This window comes from Bubalus bubalis, chromosome 22, assembly GCF_019923935.1.
Source record: "Bubalus bubalis isolate 160015118507 breed Murrah chromosome 22, NDDB_SH_1, whole genome shotgun sequence".
Classification (NCBI taxonomy): domain Eukaryota; kingdom Metazoa; phylum Chordata; class Mammalia; order Artiodactyla; family Bovidae; genus Bubalus; species Bubalus bubalis.
In genome coordinates, this window is record NC_059178.1 from 36,535,272 (window position 1) to 36,556,722 (window position 21,451).

Sequence of the window (21,451 nt, forward strand, 5' to 3'; positions counted from 1 at the left end):
CTTCCCATTTCATTTGTCCTTGCTTTTTTGGATTCCCTTGTCATCCTCTCTCTCAAAAAAAAAAAAAAAAAAAAAAAGGAATCTAAATTTGACAGAAATGCAAAGAACTAAAAGAAACATCTCTAGAGGCACTCTGGGGAACTCCAAATTTCCATTGTTTTCCAAGCTAAGCACATATTCGTTCTGGTCAGCAGCTATTAAAAACACACATTCTGAAAATGAGAAAGCTATCTTTGCCTCTCACCTTCGGTGAATAGCAAAAGGCAAATCCTAAAGTCCTCTTCTTTATTCTGTGCATTTCTTTTAAGTGCTTTACTGATTTCGAGAGTAGCCCAGCTCCACTGGGACAGACTAAGAGTGACTCGAGCCCTGTAATCCGACTCAGACTAGGAGATGTAATCAGTGGACCCTCGCACACCTAATTCACCTGCTGTTGCTGCTAAGTCACTTCAGTCGTGTCCGACTCTGTGTGACCCCATAGACGGCAGCCCACCAGGCTCCCCCGTCCCTGGGATTCTCCAGGCAAGAACACTGGAGTGGGTTGCCATTTCCTTCTCCAATGCATGAAAGTGAAAAGTGAAAGTGAAGTCGTTCAGTCGTGTCCGACTCTTGGCAACCCCATGGACTGCAGCCTACCAGGCTCCTCCATCCATGGGATTTTCCAGGCAAGAGTACTGGAGTGGGATGCCATTGCTAATTCACCTAGACTAACCCAAACTTTAGGTACTGAGAGACTGCTGTATGCCAAGCATTACTTTAGATGCTGTGAACCTAAGGACAGATAGAGTGCCTGCAAATGAAGAGCTCACAGCCTTTTAAGAAGATAACTGTGTCATCACGATTTGACAAGGGCTATGGTATGGTCCAAGGCAGGCTTCCCCGATGGCTCAGTGGTAAAGAATCCACCTGCCAGTGTAGCAGACGTGTGTTCAATCCCTGAGTCAGAAAGATTCCCATGGAGAAGGAAATGGCAGCCCACTCCAGTATTCTTGCCTGGAGAATCCCATGGACAGAGGAGTTTGGCAGGCTATAGTCCACAGTGTCGCGAAGAGTTGGACACAACTGAAGCAACTTAGCACACATGCAGGATGATAACAAGATTCAACAAATGGAGAGAAGACAGAACATACAATACTCTCACTAAGAAAGTATTAGATCCTATAGAAGGACTTTATGCATTGGCCTCGTGACTTGGGGGAGTCTAAGAAAGTGGAACTTCACTCTAGATTGGATGTCATCAGGAAGTGGGGGCAATTCTATGACGGTCTCTGTTTATCTGTAGGGCAGACAGACCAGTGCAGACACAAAGCTGTACTTGGAAAAGCAGACATAGTTACTCCTTTTAGTGAGAAGGGAGGTTTGAGATCTTGTGAGTTCCACAGTGATATTTCTTTCTGGCTTTATCATGGTCTTAGACCGACACTGTCTAATGTTCTGTGAGATTGTCACACCCAACAGAGCAACAATGGCCTCAACCAGCTTGTAATAACCTTGAGGCCAGTTCCCAGAGGTCAGGAGCTGCCTCCCCACCCTCTTCCTCAAAGTCTATAGAGCTGCTGATCCACAAAATATCAGCAAATAGCTGAGATAGCTTTGTTGTGAAAGGGGGAGAGAATTAGAGAAATCCATGAAGTCTTGGTGCTAGTGGTAAAGAACCCACCTGCCAATGCAGAAGACCTAAGAAATGTGGGTTTGATCCCTGGGATGGGAAGATCCCCTGGAGGAGAGCATGGCAACCCACTCTAGTTTCTTGCCTGGAGAATCCCCTGGATAGAGGAGCCTGGTGGGCTACAGTCAATGAGGTTGTAAAGAGTTGGACACGACTGAAGTGACTGAGCATGCGTGCACACATGAAAACTTAGGCATCAGTGCTGGCCAGTGGCTTGAATGGACCAGCCAGTAAGTGAGCTTGGAAATACGGGCAAAGGGCAGATTTGTAGTCAGCAATGGTGAGCTCAATTTTAGTCACACCGACCTTGAAGTGATCAAGCCAGTTTTCAATCTCACACCTTGGAAATCAGCAGTGGGTATACACCTACAGCCAGAAAACAAAACTAATATTAAAATACCTCCCAAAACATTTGGATAGCACCTGCTGAACAAGGAAATTTAGGATACTTATGCTTTATAATCTGCATTTTGTTCATAAAGGTGACCCTTCTAAGAACTTTTATTTCTCGCCCAAACTCTCAGTATTATAACCATTCCTTTCTTTTACGTCTTTGTTCACAGAACACCCCACCCCCCTTAACCCCATGACTCCTACTTCCTGCCTTTCAAAATGGAAATGAGCTCAGAATCAATTCCATTTTCCTCACGCTCCGTTCTCTGTGGGTTAGAACTGCCCCAGTTAATTTAAAGCCGAGGCAGATGGCAATTCATCTCTGGCAATCAAGGCAAACGCTGGGGTCTGTTCCGGAACCACTGTCGTCAGCAGAGAGAGCGGGGTTACATGTAGCTGCTTAAATAAGCCCTGAGATGCGGAGCTGCTTTGGGGGCTCGGCAGTCACCCACTTTCTGCTGCTGCCATTAATGTCGCTCCTGGGGAGGCTGAAGGTTGGGAGACTGGGTCTAAGGCGGGAATGCAGTGGTGGGCTTGGGAGAGGGCATTGGACTCTTGTGTAAGTCCTGGCAGCTGCCCAGATGAAGACGTGCGCTGAGCTGAAAGCACACGACTCAACTGCCTTCCTCAGGAAAGTATATTTGGAGAATACACAGGAGTGTATTTCCAAGCACACGGAAGACAGTTCCTAATACATAGTCAGGGCTCGATAATTATTTGCTGAAGGAATGAACAGAAAGTTGGCTCCAGGTAGGCAAATAGTTCTCCTCTGAGCCTTTACAAGTCCCTTGGGTTTTACCAGGGCATGTTCCCCTCTCACACAGACATGTGAGAAACAGCGCCATGAAATGGACCGGTTTGTTGGGAAACACTAAAAGGCTATCAGCTCCTGGGAGTAATCTCAAATACTCAGAGCCAAGTTCTGCATCCTTGGATTGACTTCAAGAACGTAAGTCACTGAGACCGTCTACTGTAAAATCAGTTGATTTAAAATGTCCCATTGGGTGCCTGGCTAGCTCAGTCAATAGAGCATGAGACTCTTAAAATGTTCCACTGCCTAGGCCCAGGGCCAAAAGAAAAAGGACCTTCATTCAAAACTACAACTAACGCCCACTGGGTGGGTTTTGCCTCATTGTCTTAAAAGGCAGAGACCCTCTGCCATTCCTGGTCTCCCCATAGAGAAGCAGGATGGGATGGGGGGGCCTGCCTGGGGCACTGCAGAGGGTCTGAGCCCTGCAAGGAAGATGGGGCTTTGCCAGAGGCAAGACCCTGTTTGTCTGGGCATCCTCTGTGTGGAGGCAAATACCCAGCAAATTTTGCAAATGCTCTATAATGAATTTGTTGTTGTTCAGTCGCTCTGTCATGTCTGACTCTGCGATCCCATGGACTGCAGCATGCCAGGCTTCCTTGTCCTTCACCGTTTCCTGGAGTTTGCTCAAACTTATGTCCATTGAGTCGATGATGCCATCCAACCATCTCATCCTGTCATCCCCTTCTCCTCCTGTCTTCAATCTTTCCCAGCAACAGGGTCTTTTCCAATAAGTAGGCTCTTCCCATCAAGTGGCCAAAGTATTGGAGCTTCAGCTTCAACATTAAGTCCTGCCAACGAATATTCAGGGTTGATTTCCTTTGACTGGTTTGATCTCCTTGCAGTTCAAGGGACTCTCAAGAGTCTTCTCCAGCACCACGGTTTGAAAGCATCAATTCAATTCTATAACGAACATTACAGCTCTATCGCCAGCATCCATTCCATCCATCTCTTTTCCACTGAGTAACAATGAAAATGCTCTTAGCTCCCAGAGGAGGGGAATGGAAGCTTCTCTGTCTAAGTCAACCAGTGAAATCTCACCATCTTTGCCCTGGTGTTTAGCTTAGGGGCACTTGAGGTCTAAAATGGCCCCATCAGAAGGAAACTCAGGGCCTCTCTTTCCTGATGAGATCAAACAGGATGTTTCCTGGAAGAACACAGCTCTGGGAGGTACTGGCAACCATCTTATGATCACGAAGTGAGCAATCCTCAGGACAGAGCCAGTTCCAAAAGGTGGCAAGTCAGTCTTGATGACAAGGCAGAGCAGCTGAAGCACTGAATATTTCTCAAATTTTCAGTGGCATTAACCAATAATATCCTTATTTTTCAAGAGCATTTGATTCAGTTTCTGTAAATCAATTTTATTCAAAAACATGACTTTTTAAAATGTTTTATGCTTTTAAAAAAGTTTTTAAGGTAATTTAGAACAGCTTTCAGTTCAGTTCAGTTTAGTTGCTCAGTCGTGTCCAACTCTTTGCGACCCCATGAATTGCAGCATACCAGGCCTCCCTGTCCATCACCATCTCCCGGAGTTCACTCACATCCATCGAGTCAGTGATGCCATCCAGCCATCTCATCCTCTGTCGTCCCCTTTTCCTCCTGGCCCCAATCTCTCCCAGTATCAGAATCTTTTCCAAGTCAACTCTGGCATGAAGTGGCCAAAGTACTGGAGTTTCAGCTTTAGCATCATTCCTTCCAAAGAACACCCAGGGCTGATCTCCTTTAGAATGGACTGGTTGGATCTCCTTGCAGTCCAAGGGACTCTCAAGAATCTTCTCCAACACCGCAGTTCAAAACCATCAATTCTTTGGCGCTCAGCTTTAGATTTACTAATTTAGTTATTTTGTCACTTGTGACTGAAACATCTCAGTTGATATTCACCTTCTCTTGATAAAAAAAGGTACAAAAAATCAGGAAGAGTTTGAAAATAGGCTTTCACATGTATATTATTAAATTGAAAGAATTTATCCTTTGTTAAGAATAAAATTGGCAGTTTTCCCAAAGATACTATAATAATGTCCAATAAACTAAAATTATAGTAAACCCTAGTTATACCACCATAGAATGTTATTAATAGAATAACCACCATAAAATGTAGCACCATAGAATGTTATTAATAGAATGATAAACATATTTAAAGTTGAAATCATAATGTAAATTTTCATGCTCTAATTTCTCATGAACAATTTCTAATATTTCTGTGATCTTTACAATTATAACTTTTAATTTTTGAAAAATGTACACCCTGCTCATAATGTGATACTAATTAGTCTCAACTTTTTGCACTTATAGCTAGTGCTGTAATGAACATTTTTAGGAAGCATATAGATTTTTGCTTCTGTTGAATTAAGTGAATGACCTAACATTTCTAGAACTCAGGCTGATGCCTTGGACATCAAGCTGCCTGGAAATGAGTCTTGTCTCCACCATTACAAGCTCTTTGATTTTGGTCAGATTACATAAACTTACTTGCCTTGGTTTCATTTGTAAAATGGGAATAATCATAGCACCACCTCGAGAGTTATTTAAGACCAATTGTCATAAGACACATAAAGGGGTTTAAAGCAATGGATGTGTGTGCTAAGTCGATTCCCACTCTTTGCGACCCCATGGACTGTAGCCCACCAGGTTCCTCTGTTCATGGGATTCTCCAGGCAAGAATACTGGAGTGGGTTGCCGTGCCCTCTTCCAGGGGATCTTCCTGACCCAGGGATCAAACCCGAGTATCTTTACATCTTCTGCATTGGTAGGCAGGTTCTTTACCACTAGCACCACCTGGAAAGCCCAAAACATGCACCATATACATTAAGTTATCAGGGACTGTAACTACAAGTATTATTATTTGGAATAATATTAGAATATGAACACATTTATGTCATAAATTCTATGACACTGAAGACTTACAAGTTATTAAAGTTTTTTGCCACTGTAATAGATATATCATTATATCTCACAACTTCTTCACTTTTTACTTGATTACTAAACATTTCTCCTGTATTTATTTTCCCTGTATTGTTTATTCCTTTTACTAGACATGTTTTTCAAGTCTGTCTAACAGTCTAAAATGTATGTGACTTATTAATTCACAGGGCATGTACATCAGTTTCCTCCTGATGATGTAACAAATACCTGATGATGTAACAAAAATTCAGTGGGTTAAAACAAACTCAATTTATTCTCTTACACTTCTAGAGGCCAGAAGTCCAAAATCAAGGTGTTGGCAGAGGTGTGTTCCCTCTGGATACTTGGCCTCACAAAATAGTTCTCCTGGCCTTTTTAAATTTCCGGAGGCCACTTGCCTCCTTGACTCATCACCCCTCCTTATAAGGACACTTGCAATTACATTGGATCTCTCAAATAATCCAGAAAATTTATCCCTCTCAAGAGCCTAACTTAAACACACCTGCAAGGGACTTCGCTGGTGGTCCAGTGGCTAAGACTCCGAGCTCCCAATGCAGGGGGCCCAGGTTCAATCCCTGGTGGGGGAACTAGATCCCACATGCTGTAACTAAAGATCCTGCATGCCACACGAAGAGGGACCATCCTGCGTGTTGCAACTAAGACCTGTGCAGCCAAATAAATAAATAAATAAAGCATCGCACCTGTGAAGTTCCTGGCACAGGTTCTGGGAATTAGCATGCGGGTGGCCATTATTCCGTCTATGACATCGTACAGGTATTGGTTTATCCAACACACACTGATTGAGACCTGGGGCTGGAGCTGTAAGGATGCGTTAAGACAGAGGGTTTGCCTGCAAGGAATTCATGTCTGTTCTTAGCAATGGAGACAGACATGAAAGGGAAAGAGAGAGGGAGAGAGGGAGGGAGGGAGGAGAAGAGGCAGGAAAGGAAACCAGGAAGGGAAGTCAACACTGCCACAAAAGAGTAAAATGCTACAGTAACAGAACAGAAAAACTTGTTTTCATTCCTCGGATCCTGGAGGCCTCAACAGAGGAAAGGACAACTAAGCTTGTCCTCCCAAGCTAAGTAGGAGGCAGGCACTTAAGTAGGAAAAAGCCATTTCTGGAGAGGAGACTGAATTGCAGAGGGACAAAGATTTGAGAGTACATTAAATATGCAGAGAAAGGCAAGCAATTTGGTTTAGTTAGTTAGAAGCTAGGAGATTGCAGATTAAAGTAGCAAGAAGACTGAAGGGCTGTGCTACCAGGTTGAAGTCCTGTGGGACACGGGGAAGTTCAGTTCAGTTCAGTTGTTCAGTCGTGTCCGACTCCTCGCAACCCCATGAATCGCAGCACGCCATGCCTCCCTGTCCATCACCAACTCCCGGAGTTCACTCAGACTCACATCCATCGAGTCAGTGATGCCATCCAGCCATCTCATCCTCTGTCGTCCCCTTCTCTTCCTGCCCCCAATCCCTCCCAGCATCAGAGTCTTTTCCAATGAGTCAACTCTTCACATGAGGCGGCCAAAGTACTGGAGTTTCAGCTTTAGCATCAGTCCTTCCAAAGAACAGCCAGGGCTGATCTCCTTCAGAATGGACTGGTTGGATCTCCTTGCAGTCCAAGGGACTCTCAAGAGTCTTCTCCAACACCACAGTTCAAAAGCATCAATTCTTCGGTACTCAGCTTTCTTCACAGTCCAACTCTCACATCCATATATGACCACTGGAAAAACCATAGCTTGACTAGACGGGCCTTTGTTGGCAAAGTAATGTCTCTGCTTTTCAATATGCTATCTAGGTTGGTCATAACTTTCCTTCCAAGGAGTAAGCGTCTTTTAATTTCATGGCTACAATCATCTGCAGTGATTTTGGAGCCCCCCAAAATAGAGTCTGACAGTGTTTCCACTGTTTCCCCTTCTATTTGCTATGAAGACATGGGACCAGATGCCATGATCTTAGTTTTCTGAATGTTGAGCTTTAAGCCAACTTTTTCACTCTCCTCTTGCACTTTCATCAAGAGTCCTGTGGGAAATGGGGAAGTTAGTGAAGGTAAATAAATGAACTGATTTGACCCAGGTTTTCGAGATCCCAGTCTTGAGTCTAGGGTGGACTAACTGAGGGACGCCTGAAGGCTGGCACAACTGTCCAGGGGAGGGTAGTAAATTCCATTTATACATATTTTAAATTGATATGTAATAAAAGAAATGGAAACGAAAGAAATAAACTAGTTGATTTCAAAGTTACCTTCCTGATCTAAAGCTCTGTGGTTTCATGATTCCATTTGTTCTCCCAATGGGATTGGGAATTATACTTTAGCTACTAGGCCTAGAATAAAAAATTGTATTTGCTGTACTCCCAGTAACTGACTAAATTCTAATTTCCGCTACAGGAGTCCCACAGAAGGAAATGGTAACCTTCTCCAGTATTCTTGCCTGGAGTATTTCATGGGCAGAGAAGCCGGGCGGGCTACAGTCCACGGGATCGCAAACAGTTGGACGCGACTGAGCAACTAACACTTACTTACAGTAAATGACTCATAAAAGAAGTATTGAGGTAAACAGCTACTAAAATTTTTATTACTCCTATTTCCTCCAACATATACTAATAAGCCTAGTGTTTTCCCTTACAAAAGCAGACTATAAAAGCAATGCCATATTTTTTTGTAACCTAGAAGCAGCAAAACTCAGACTGCAGACTTAGCAGAACAAGCAATGCTTGCTGTTAAGCTTTTCTTTTTTTTTTTTAACTTTAATAAATTATTGGACTTTGAAGTTAAAGTCTATAGAGTCAGGCATTCATTTATAGAAAGGTTTTTATACGACCTTAACAATGCAAAGTAAATTGTACAAAAAAAGAAAAACGCTCAGTAAAAAATAGGAAGAAAATAAGACCCCGCAAAATGCATTGGGGACCTTTATATAAGGCAGCAAGAACAGTGATAGAATAGAAATCATCATCTTTCTACTTGTTAAGGCTGATCACCAGCTAACGAAAGACAAACTCATTAAACATTTGTTCTGCTTTGTTTCAATAATTTTTAAAATTTGTTTCTGTTTAAGATTTTAGGGTTTGCTTTTTAAATTGGATTTTTTGATTATATGAAAAATACTGACACAGTTCCAGTTCCTAACTATTTAAAAATGTATTAAAGGCTCAGTCTCACTGCCACTCTCTACCCACAGGCCATTTTTATTAGTTTCTGGTTTTTTCTGCTAGGTTTTGTAGGAAAAAAACACAAACAAGAATGCATATATTTTTATTTCCCCTTCTTTTATACACAAAAAGTAGCATTTTAGATAGTGTGTGAGCTTTATTTTTTCCCAAGGACACTACTAGTCTGAAAATCAGTACATATCAGAATGAAGAATTTGTGCCTCCTCTCCCGTATGGCTAGAGAGGAGCCCACGGAGTGGGTGACCGGTGCCATTCATCCACCTGTCCCCCTGCAGACATTTGGGTTCTCCCAAACCTTTGCTACTCTCATGCCTCCATGAATAAACTTGTATGTATGTTGATTCATATCTGTAGAGGTGTGTCTTTAGCAAAGATGCCTAAAGAAGTATTTCTGGGACAAAGAGTAAATTCTTTCGTTATTTTGCTGGTTATGGCTAAATTCCCCTCCAGAGGTTGTGAAATTTTGTATATTATGTATGAGAGTCCTTGATTCTCCATAGTCCCACCAACAGTGTTGGTGAAACTTCTGGATTTTTGCCAATCTGATAGGTTAGAATTGATACCTTGATGTGACCTGAATCTGCATCTCTCTTATTGTGAGTGGAGTTGATTATCTTTCATATAGGTAGTGTTCGTCGCTCAGTTGTGTTCGACTTTTTGTGACACCATGGACTGTAGCCTGCCAGGCTCTTCTGTCCATGGAATTCTCCAGGCAAGAATACTGGAGTGGGTTGCCATTAAAAAAATTTTTTTTTATTAAGTCTATTTTTGAATTGAAGGATAATTGCTTTACAATATTTTGTTGGTTTCTAAAAAAAATGATAATTTTTAAATTCTGAAGTCACTGTAGACGCTCATGCAGTTCTAAGAAATAATACAGAGAGATCCCTGGACCCGTTACCCAGCTCTCCTCCCTGCACTCACATGGTGCAAAATTATAGTGCAATGTCACAGCCAGCAAACTGACACCCACACCATCAAGTACAGAAGAGTTCCGATCTTTCTTTTTACATGACTTTTTTTGTGAGTAGGACAAATTGGGGTAAACACATCCCATTTGCTTCTCCCACCAATGACCAAACAACAACAATGAAAGCCTATTGAAAGATTCTGAAAGGTGCGGTAAGGAAGACCAACTCCCCGGGGATCCAGAGAATCAAGTAACTCAGCCATGAATCCTGGGAGTTCTTTACTTGCCTCTTCATTAGATATCCCAGCCGGGGTGCTAAAAAGGTCAGCAACATAACTGACCCACGTATAAAAAGCCCCACAAGAAAAGCTTGCTGTCCTCAGCCTGAGAATCTAGAAGGGCGCAGACCAGCAGGCACCATTCAACCATACTCTCTGTTCTTCAGAAGAGCACCCCAAGAACAGCCAGGGTGCTCCCTGCCCCCACTGGGGAGCAGTGGTGGCCAAACTTGTTCCCCACCAGTACCCACCCCCATACCCTCTGTGGTGAGGAGCCTGTGGGGGGAACTCTGGGGACTCCCCTCCTGTATGTAGTCTAAGACTTCTCCCCCCTTTTCTATTGGGTTTCCAGGTAGGTTATAAAATACACAGGGCTTCCCTGGTGGCTCAGTGGTAAGGAATCCGCCTGCCAATGCAGGAGACACGGGTTCAATCCCTGGTCCAAGGAAGATGCCACATGTGAAGAACAACTAAGCCTGTGTACCCATAACTATTGAGCCTGTGCTCCAGAGCCTGGGAGCCACGACAACAGCCCTTGCACGGAACCTACTGAAGGCCATGCACCCTAGAACCCATGCTCTGCAAAAACAGAAGCCATCGCAATGAGAAGCCCATGCACCACAATGAGAGAGTAGCCTCCACTTGCCGCAACTAGAGGAAAAGCCTGCACAGCAACAAAGACCCAGCACAGCCAAAAATAAATAAAATTATATAAAAAATAAAGGGATAAGGGGTTGGCCCCTATGAGAAGCCCTTGGCAAGCATCTCCCCTACTTGGCTGTAGTCCCCTCAGGGGAAGGAACCCGGTTTTATTCACTCTCACGCCACCAGCACAGCCCAGTGCCTGGGACACAGCAGGTGCTTAATAAATGGCCTAAAATATTGGGATCAGAGAGACTAGAGACTAGGCTGCCAGAAGCTGCTACGCAGACTGAAAGACTGCAGTTACCCTATGCCAAATGACATTTATACAAGGTCAAGGGATACAGGAATAAAGGGGCGGTCTGGTTACCATAGCAACCCCGTTCTGCCTGAACAAAAGTACTCGGGGGATTTCATTAAGACTTCAGAGACACTAACAGCCGCCATCCGCCATGATGTTTCCTGATTCTAACAACGACGGTGATGGTGGGAGAAGAGAGAAGAGCAGGTAAAGGAGGGGAAGAAGGGGAGGAAAAGTGGTGTAAATGAAGCAAATCCTTGAAAATGAACTAAGTAAACTGGAAATAATATTCCAGATATAAATTAACACCTTCTCTTTGAGAAATCAAGCAGGTGTTTTCAGCATCTGCCCTCAAACTCTTTCATCACCACATCTGTGCCTTGAGACATTTATTTTACAGTGGGGATGACTGTCACTTTCCTTGTTAGATTTTTTAATTTAGCAAGCAAAAATTATCTTGGCAGTAAATTCTTTGCTGTTTTTTTTTGGTTTTATAAACTAATCCATTTTAATTTTTTAAAACTTAGTAATTTTTTTTTAATTTACAAATATATTGGATAAAAAGATGAGCCTCTCTATTAAGGTAAATCTGTAGGTGGAACAAAACACATTCTGACAATGACCTTTACTAATAAGGCTCCGATCCTACTTAACACAGTTCAGTAAGAGGGTGACGGGTGTGCATTAATGGAGCAGTCACTGGTAACGCTGCGGTGGGTTCTGCTCGGTTAGATGGTAAACAGTCTCCCCTGACAGAATCACTCATTCACTGAGCATGGAACTAGACGCTGGGAGCACAGAGATGAACTGACACCGATACCTGGGAGTCTCCGCACACACCTGGGGGACCTTGTGCTCAGTTTTGCAAATACAAGAGATCATCTGGTGTACGTGGCTATTTATTTACAACTGAACACAATGAAAAATCCAGTTCCTTACTCATACATGCCACGTTTCATGCTGAACTGCCATGCGTGGCTGGTGACTGTCACACAGCAATATCACAGAACACTTCCATCACCACAGGATATTCTGCTGGGCGGCGCTGGAAAGTGTCTTAGAAAGTGAATTACTGATCAGAGCAAAGAGACGGGAGGAAGAACGGAAGGCAGAAAAAGAAGGATCCTCCAAGAAACTGAGAGGAGAATAAGTGAAGAAGCCACACCCAAAAGGTAGGAAAGAAATAGGAGGAGTTCAGGCCCAGGTGGATGCTGAACTCCTTCAGCTGTAAGAGAGAAAACTACGGAGTCCTTTCCATGAGTTCAGTATTGTAATAGGTGCTTGCCACGTCATCTACTTAAGATCAACAACAAAGCCAGATTCTCACTTGCCATACATTTTTCCTCATGACTATCATCACCAAGTTATAATTGTGTACTTTCGTCAGTCTACTAATTGTTTACACACATTCTCATGCACAGGGTAATCACTGACTTCATTTCCGAGCAGAATTAAGGAGCATGGTCTCATTCTTACAATATGATCCAAGACAATTTGTATGAAAACAATTTCACTCTAAAACTGGAAACTGACTTAATATAAGCCAAGTTTGCGCTCGGAGTCCAGCACTGTGCTAAGTGCTGTATTAGAATTAGTTACTTTTATCATTTGAATGACCCTTGGGTAGTTCCCTCATCCTCCATAGAGAGACCAAGAAATCGAGGGCCACAGTGGTTTAAAATTTTGCTAAAATTTCCTAGGTGGCTCAGTGGTAAAGAGTCTGCCTGCTAATGCAGGACACACAGGAGACGTGAGTTGGATCCCTGGGCTGGAAAGATCCCCTGGAGGAGGAAATGACAACCCCCTCCAGTATTCTTGCCTGGGAAATCCCATGGACAGAGGTGCCTGGCGGGCTACAGTCCATGGGGTCACAAGAGTCAAGACACAACTCAGCGACTGAGCACACACAGCTAATAACAGTGAATCTGTGAATTCAAACTCAATTCAGTCTGATTCCAGAGTCTTCACTTATAACTACCACCTTTCAACAAAGTTCTGCTAAGAGGTAACTGCAAATCAAGGTCCACAGTTGCAGAAAAGCAATTATTTCAACTATCCTTCTAACATGTACTGTTTCCAGCAGAGAAATGCTCTATTTTTGACTTTTTTAAAAACTTATTTTATATTTTAGTATAGCCAATTAACAACACTGCGAGTTTCAGGTGCAAGGTAGAGAGACTCAGCCGTATATATAACATGTATCCATTCTCCCCCAAGCCCCCTTCCTATCCAGGCTGCCACATAACATTGAGCAGAGTTCCCTGTGCTCTACAGTACGTCCGTGTTAGTTATTCATTGGCTGAGAAATATTCTGCACCTGGAAAAAAGTTGCTCCTTCAAGACACTCCGTTGGCTCTCTAATATTGCATGAGTGAACTATACAACTGATGTCTGCAGAGGGCACAATCGAGCACCTCACTTGACAGGAAGATCCCCTGGAGAAGGGCACAGCAACCCACTCCAGTATTCTTGCCTGGAGAATCCCATGGACAGAGGAGCCTGGCAGGCTACAGTCCATGGGGTTGCAAAGAGTCAGACGTGACTCAGTGACACATAGGTTTTCAAGTGTCCCACTCTGTCAGTTTTACAGAGGACAGTAAACTCCTTGAAAGTAGTTAATGTCTGATGCTTCTTGGAGATCTTCCAGAGCACAGACTTCAGCTGTAGGAGTTGGGAAGATTAAATTAGCTATGGAATTCAGGTCCACCAAAATGTATCTTAGGAATGCGTTGAGAAAGACACAAGTTTTACTTTTCAACCCATATATTTTTCTTGTATTAATTTGTGGGTGATACAGGACTATCTTTTCTGAAGTCACTTCAATCAAGTGCACCTTAAGAAGCACCTTTTCTAAAAAAATAACTTTGGACCAGAATATCTCCACAACCTTAAATCCATACAAGGAAAACCCTTTCTTTTTTCCTTTTCTTTTGCATCTATATGAGATGATGGGTGTTCAACTAAACTTACTGTGGTCATTATATCATTATGCTGTACAGCATTATTCAGACAGTGCTGTATGTCAATTATATCTCAATAAAATTGGGGAAAAAAATAAAGACAACAAAAAAATAAAACCATTAAATGATGCTGGATTATTCATCAGAGGACACACTAATACTATAGGTACGAACCTGGGGCAGACTAAGCAAACTCCATTTTCTGGCTTAGCAGGATTTGGATACCTAAATGATTATGATTTAATGACTGGCTTTGTGATGTTTAGTGACAATATCCCAGTAAGTCACACTATGCATAAAAATTAATAACACTGAGAATTCATTACACAAATAATTCCAATTGACAGAAGTCATGATCTCATGATCTAGTCCCAAATGCAAATCCAGTCTCAAGGTATTTCTGAGATTTGACTGCCTTAAAGATCTTCAGATTCCTGCCTATAACACACCAGCTTACTGAAGTTGTGCAGGGAGAAGAAAGTTATGCCAAAAATGACTTCTTAACTATTCATTTTGATACAGTAGATTACTAATTGTATTGATGAACACTATTTAAATGTCACTGTGTGTCCTCTGAGGTCCAAGCTATGAGGTCGTGTCTAAATGTATTTAAGTGACCCTGCTGCAAAGGTAGATGTGATCACCTCACACTTACAGTGTAAATCCTAGTACAACCACAGCATTCAGCAATAGTCCACCTGAAAATCAGGAACACAAACACAACAAAACCCCAGACAACCCCAAAAACAGGTCCTGAGAAAATAATCACATCATCACACAAGGTCTTTAGAACATTATATTTCATAAAAGACAATGATAAAAAAGTACAAACATTTCCATGAGAAGCAAAAAAAAAAAAAAATGAGAGTACAAGAAATTACTAGCATTTATTTCAGTGCATTTATAGAGAAGCCTTTTAGATCTTAATAAATAAAATAATCTTAAGTACACTTCCTGTTTCTGATAAACACTATGACCATTTCAGTTCTCTCATTGGCATATTTGCAAATACAAGATAATACATCTAGAGTACCAGTATTTGTCTGAAAAGTACACAAAGAAATGTAACCGAGACAAACACAGGCCAAATAAAAGGACACACAATATGCTTTGACTTGTACAGAACCTCCAAAAGGAAGGAGAACACTGAACTGGGTATTTTTCCATTTTGTTTTAAAATGGATATCAATACCTTGGCTAGGAAAGGAGAATAAGCAAGTTTTAACACATAATTTTGTATTTACATAATATTGCAAATAAGGGTTTATTTTTATGGAACACCTTTTCACAAATTACAAACAGAAATTTATATTTAGACTGAAAAAATATTCATTAAACCCCAGTTTTGGCAAAGACTTAAATGACAATCTGAATGAGAATTGAGACATAATGTTACAGCAAATGTGTACACGTTTTCCTTTTCTTTTCTACCAACAGGCCCATGAATCATTACCACTTTCTCTAGTCGAAAGGCACTGTATAACTTTCCCAGCTGTGCTGGAGCGCAGAATTATGTCTATCTATATACATTTCTTGCCTTTGAGACTAAAAAATACAATGCATAAGTTAACGGAAGACATTTTCATAATTTTAGAAAGGTTTTAACTTGCTTGACTTGATTTGTTTAGAACTGAAATGTTTTCTTTGACATACCTAGCACTGTACCGAATCGAGTAGGTAATCAATACATGCACGCTAATAAATCCACTGAACTATAAAGATAGTCTGCATTTGTCATGTATTTGTTAATTTTTATGGGACAGAGTTACAGGCTGGTGGCTGTAACTGGTAGCTCAGTTGATAAAGACACCATCTGCAAGGCAGGAGATGCAAGAGACCAGGGTTCAATCCCTGGGTTGGCAAGATCCCCTGGGGAAGAAAATGGCAACCTATTCCAGTATTCCTGCCTGGAAATCCCATGGACAGAGGAGCCTGAAGGGCTACAGTTCATGGGGTTGCAAACAGTTGGACACAACTTAGGTACTAAACCACCACCACCACCACGGGACAGAGTTCTTTTTATACAGGTAATTGGCAAAGCTCTATCACATATATGCAAACATAAAAGTTACTATTTATATGCAAAAATCAATTTGAGGTCTGCACTTAAAAAGCAAAACAAAGGATAAAAAGCAAACTAATGAGATGGTTTTCACAGGATGCCACACTGTATCCAAAACTAAAAAAAGCAAAACAGTCATGGCCCTCACTTAAAACAAAATTACTAGTAGGCTTAATCCAAGAAAATAAGGCAAATCTAGTTGAAGGGAATTCTCTTGAAACTATAAAAATGTGTATCAAAATGAGAAGATTCCAAAATGTGGGCAGCTCCATATTAAAGAGAAAAATATGTTTTCCTAATAAGACTCAGAAGCAGCCCCAATTTCCCCCATGACTAAAATATTTAAGTATTATTGGGTTAATTATGCTCCTATGCCCCTACAATCTTGTTAGTGATCAACAAATGTTAACTTTTTCAATCTACTCTCTTTCATCAAATTAAAAAACTACACAGGCTTTGAGAGATAGATACACAATTTAAGAACAAATATCTTGCTTTCCAGAAGGTTTGACTTTTCATCAAAAAATGAAAAACAAATATTTTGGAAATATTTCTAAGAAATAAATGTAGAAAATTTGTTTAACAGAGAACTATCAGTTTTCTCAAAGTGTAAGAATTCCAATTATTTTATGGTTTTGTTTGCAGTCATTTATGTTATCAATATTTGCCACAGAAAATGACAATTTAAAAATTAAACTTACAACCTGAGAGATAAATAACTATATCTGTGTCAGGTGAATAATCCATTTTGTTCCTCGATATTGAAGGTTCATTTCATAGATACATAATTTTTTGTTTTAAATTTGTGAAAATATCTTAAGACATTTTAAAGAATCTTTGGTCAATCATAATTGATAATTTTCAAAGTAAGGATACTGTTTGGTTTTGTTATGAAAATGCCATCCAAATTCAAGATTAAGTAATTGATGTCAGGTAGAGAGACCTGTTTTTCGAGAGGTGTCTTAATAAAGCCAATGCATTTAAGTAATTGGTAATGTATCTTAATATAATTCTATTAATTTATGTTTTAGTGAGGAAATTTTAACACCAGAGATGTAATAACTTAAAAGTGAAAAAAATACACACAGTTTGAATGAAACCAGCCAACATTAAAAAGGGTCCCTTCCAAACTTTAAGTTCTATGAGTCTGATAATTAAACTTAAAATCTGCTTTTATCTACTAAGCATTTATCTTCATAAAAATAGAACATTTAATTTTTTATCTAATAGTATAATTCATTTGTATGTTTTAAGTACTACTGGGTTTTCCATAACTCAATCTTTTAAAAAATTGTTTTGCTTTTTTCTTAAATGAAAATTTTTTTTGGCTCTTCTGAACTGGAAATAATAAAAGTGCTATTCACTGTGAATTAAAAAAGTACAGTGTACAACCACACGCGACCTTGGGAACATTTTTTGAGGCACAAAATCCCTGACACTTACACCAGAGGTACATGAGAGACGTTTAACAAAGAGCTCCTTTATATCGTGTCACATCACAACTTTTAAGATTTTTTTAGTAATACTCATGCAATATGCATAAATAATATGGTTGTGATTTAGCAAAATCTGATGAGATTGCAAGCAAGGAAAAAAAAAGGTAATTCTGGTAGGAAGAAAAGCTATTTAAGTCCTTTCTTCTTACCCTTAAAAACCCTACGGAAGCTGTGACTTCTTCCACAAAAAGCTGAAGGTCTAAAGCTCAAAACTAGTATAACAGTGTACTGTATTAGTTGGTTGTCAATTATTGACAGTTCCTTCATTTCACACAAGGTTAACCTTTGTTTAGTGACATAAATTTACAGGGTTTTATTCCATGCAAATAAAAAAGGTTTATAAAAGTCCCATAAAGGCATCACCCGTTACATGCAAAACTGCAACACATCTTATTTTTCAACAATTTGAACACATTAATTTACACCACATATGTACAAAATATGTTTAAATGGAAATAAAGCATTCTCTTGAATTAAATTATAGATTTTAGTATAAAAATTTTCTCTTCGTAGGGAGCTCCTGTAACTGCCAGACTTAACTGCATCTGGTCTCTGCAGTGCTCGCCAGGGGGTGTGTCTCAGTAAAAGATGGGTGGGTGGAAGAAGGCTGACTGTCTACAATCCCACAAATAAACACTGAGAACGCAGGCTCTTCTCACCACCCAGAGCAGTGTGACGCATCCATTCACTGACCTCCGCTAGGGGCGCACTCCCAGTTTCCGATCCAGCATTGCGGTCTTGCCACGAGAGCTACTTCCTTTAATAGTCTTCGATTGGAGCTAACTCTGGCATGAGGTTTACAGATATATTTGTATACAACCTATCAACCAGTACTTTTGGCGTGTATACTAAATTGTTCAACCCATCGATGTACTGGCGCTCTTTGGAGTATCTGAGTAATTTATACCTACAGCATTAAAGAAAAAAATTAAAAGTAACAGAAACATGTTTCAAAAGAAAAACATGAGAATATGATCAAGGTCATTCTTATCAGTAAAGCATTTAAAGCTCTTTACAATTTTGGGTTCTTACACATAATTAAAAATCCTTCTACACCACATTCTAAATTAGCATTTTTACGAGTCTTAAAATGCTATCTGAAAAATAATTATTTTGTACTCGTACAACTTAGATATCCTTAAGAAATAAAATGCATTAGGCTTTATGCTAAGGAAAAACTTTTTATATAAACAATTAACCAGGCTCTTTAATATATAGCTGAGTGTGTGTGTGTGTGTGTGTAAGTATACATACATGTGTATGTATCTTTTCGAAACAAGCACAAGGACTTCCCTGGTAGCTCAGTGGTGGAGAATCCACCTGCCAATGCAGGAGACACGGGTTTGACCCCTGATCTGGGAAGATCCCACGTATCGCAGAGCAACTGAGTCCACGTGCCGCACGTGCTGATGCGGCATGCCTCAGAGCCCGCCCTCCACAAGAGAACACGTGCTGATGCGGCATGCCTCGGAGCCCGCCCTCCACAAGAGAGGCCACTGCAACCACAGAGCGGCCCCCACTCGCCACAAAAGGGAAAAGCCCACACAGCAACGGAGACTCAGCACAGCCAAAAATAATACATAAATAAATAAAACTTTTTTTAAAAAAGCAGCACAAGAATGCTTTACTTTTATAAAGAAAAATGATAACAGATAATTCCCTTCAAAAGTATTTTTTTTTTTGTGGGGAGTGTGATACATTTTTAAAAAGATCTTTCATACGTTAAATAACTTTGAAACCTCGCTATCTCAAGATATTAAACTTACCGTCCTAAGAACTGGACTTCACCTCGATGGTGATGAGGAATAGACTTGTATTTTCCCAGGTCCCCCTCTGGTCTTGTTACATTATATCCAGCATAGTGAACCCTAAGATACAATGTACGGAAATGAAAATACATTAAGAAATAAAATATAAAAATAATTATTTGAGTTCTATTTAAAATACAACAGAATGCTCAAGTGTACGTGCTGTCAGTAATTTATAGAAAAACACAACACAGGATTTAGGAACCACAAAGATTTTCCAAAAGAATCCTTTCCTGGGATAGAAAGTACAGTTTATTTAATAGAAAGGAAATTATTAGAAATTCCAATTTTAAGTAATTTGTACCTCAACATACCTATTCCAAAGGTCATCGTCTTCCCCTCCCCAGCCCCAGAAGGCGTTAGGAAAACCATTGATCTTTCTGAACTGTTCCACTGTCAGTCCACTTACACCACCAAAAAACTCTTTATAAGGAAGACTACAAAAGAAAGCAGAAAACAGCATTCTAAAAATGAAATCAAGACAGTGTGCCATATGAAGTTGACTTTTAGATCTTCTATGTGCTTTGCAAAATATACCTCTATCCCCATATAAACAATCATGCTGATTAAATCATATTTTTGGAAATATAAAGTACACCAAGAAACAAAGCATCTTCATATTCTAGTGAAATAGGTACACCTAACTGTATTACATAAAACACTTGTGGTAACTGAAATTCACTATTTAGTATTGTTACTTTGTAAAACTCAAAACCTAGGGTTCCAAAAATGGTCTATTTTCACACCAAAAGTAAACTTGATCAAATATATCAATAGCTGCTAATGCAATGTTAGATGTTACCAAGCTAATTTCCTAAATTAATTGATCTTTATTAAATACATTATTAGATAGATGAGGATAAATATAAACTAGTAAAAGCAAGTCTAGCATTTAATTTTGAAAAAACTAGCTGCCTATTCCTGCAGTGCTCTTCCAAGATACCCTATGAACCCTGGGATTAGTCTGTATGCTAAGTCGCTTCAGTTGTGTCCGACCCTGTGAAACCCTATGGACTGTAGCCCACCAGGCTCCTCTGTCCATGGGATCCTCCAGTCAAGAATACTAGAGTGGGTTGCCATGCCCTCCTCCAGGGGATCTTCCCCATCCAGGGATTGAAGCCACGTATCTTCTGTCTCCTGCACTGGCTGGTGGGGTTTTTTTTTTTTTTTTAATTATTTATTTTAATTGGAGGCTAATTACATTACACTACTGTAGTGGTTTCTGCCACACGCTGACATGAATCAGCCACGGGTGTACGGGAGTCCCACACCCTGAACCCCCTCCCACCTCCCTCCCTCCCCATCCCGTCCCTCAGGGTCGTCCCAGTGCACCAGCTTTGAGTGCCCTGTTTCATGAACTGAACTTGCACTGGTGATCTATTTCACATATGGTAATATACATGTTTCAATGCTATTCTCCCAAATCATCCCACCCTCGGCTTCTCCCAGAGTCCAAAAGTCTGTTCTTTGTTTCTCTTTTGCTGTCTTGCATATAGGGTCATCGTTACCATCCATTAGCACCACCTGGGAAGTCCTAGGATTAGTCTAGGTAGATAAGATGACTTTATTCATTAGAAATCAATATTTTCAAACAAAAACTGAGAACTCTTCATTTCTATGACACTCATTATCTTTTATCAAAAATCTTTATTAAAATTTATTAAATTTTAATTTATAAGATTAAATAAAAATCTTCAGTAAAATTTAGTAAAAAAAAAAAAAAAAAAAAAACACCCAGATTTTTTTACCAGCTGAGTCACAAAGGAAGCCCAAGAATACTGTAGTGGGTAGCCTATCCCTTCTCCAGCGGATCTTCCCAACCCAGGAATTGAACTGAGGTCTCCTGCATTGCAGGCAGATTCTTTACCAACTGAGCTATCAGGAAAGTCCTAGCAAAAATCAATTCCCCTGAATTTAATGTGACTCTAGCAGATTGACCAAAATTGAGTTTCTAGAAGTGCAAAGAATCAGATCCTGAACCAGGGTAATCTTCCCAAGGTAATGCCAGACTTGGATTTCTGATACCACGGTAAAAAGGAGATTTTCTAA

At 40.5% G+C, this 21,451-nt stretch overlaps 1 protein-coding gene across 4 annotated transcripts in view; it reads right to left on the reverse strand.

Annotated features, from left to right (window-relative positions):
• Positions 1–14,819: 14,819 nt before the first annotated feature.
• B4GALT6 (beta-1,4-galactosyltransferase 6) overlaps positions 14,820–21,451 on the reverse strand; it is a 71,524-nt gene continuing 64,892 nt past the window's right edge. For all 4 annotated transcript variants that reach the window (XM_025273101.3, XM_006053995.4, XM_025273102.3 and 1 more), the window contains 3 exons: positions 19,717–19,839; positions 19,361–19,462; positions 14,820–18,501 (listed from right to left, as the gene is read on the reverse strand). In XM_025273101.3, the coding sequence (XP_025128886.1) occupies positions 18,354–18,501; positions 19,361–19,462; positions 19,717–19,839 (373 nt within the window). In that variant the 3' untranslated portion in view covers positions 14,820–18,353. The remainder of the gene's footprint in view (positions 18,502–19,360; positions 19,463–19,716; positions 19,840–21,451) is intronic.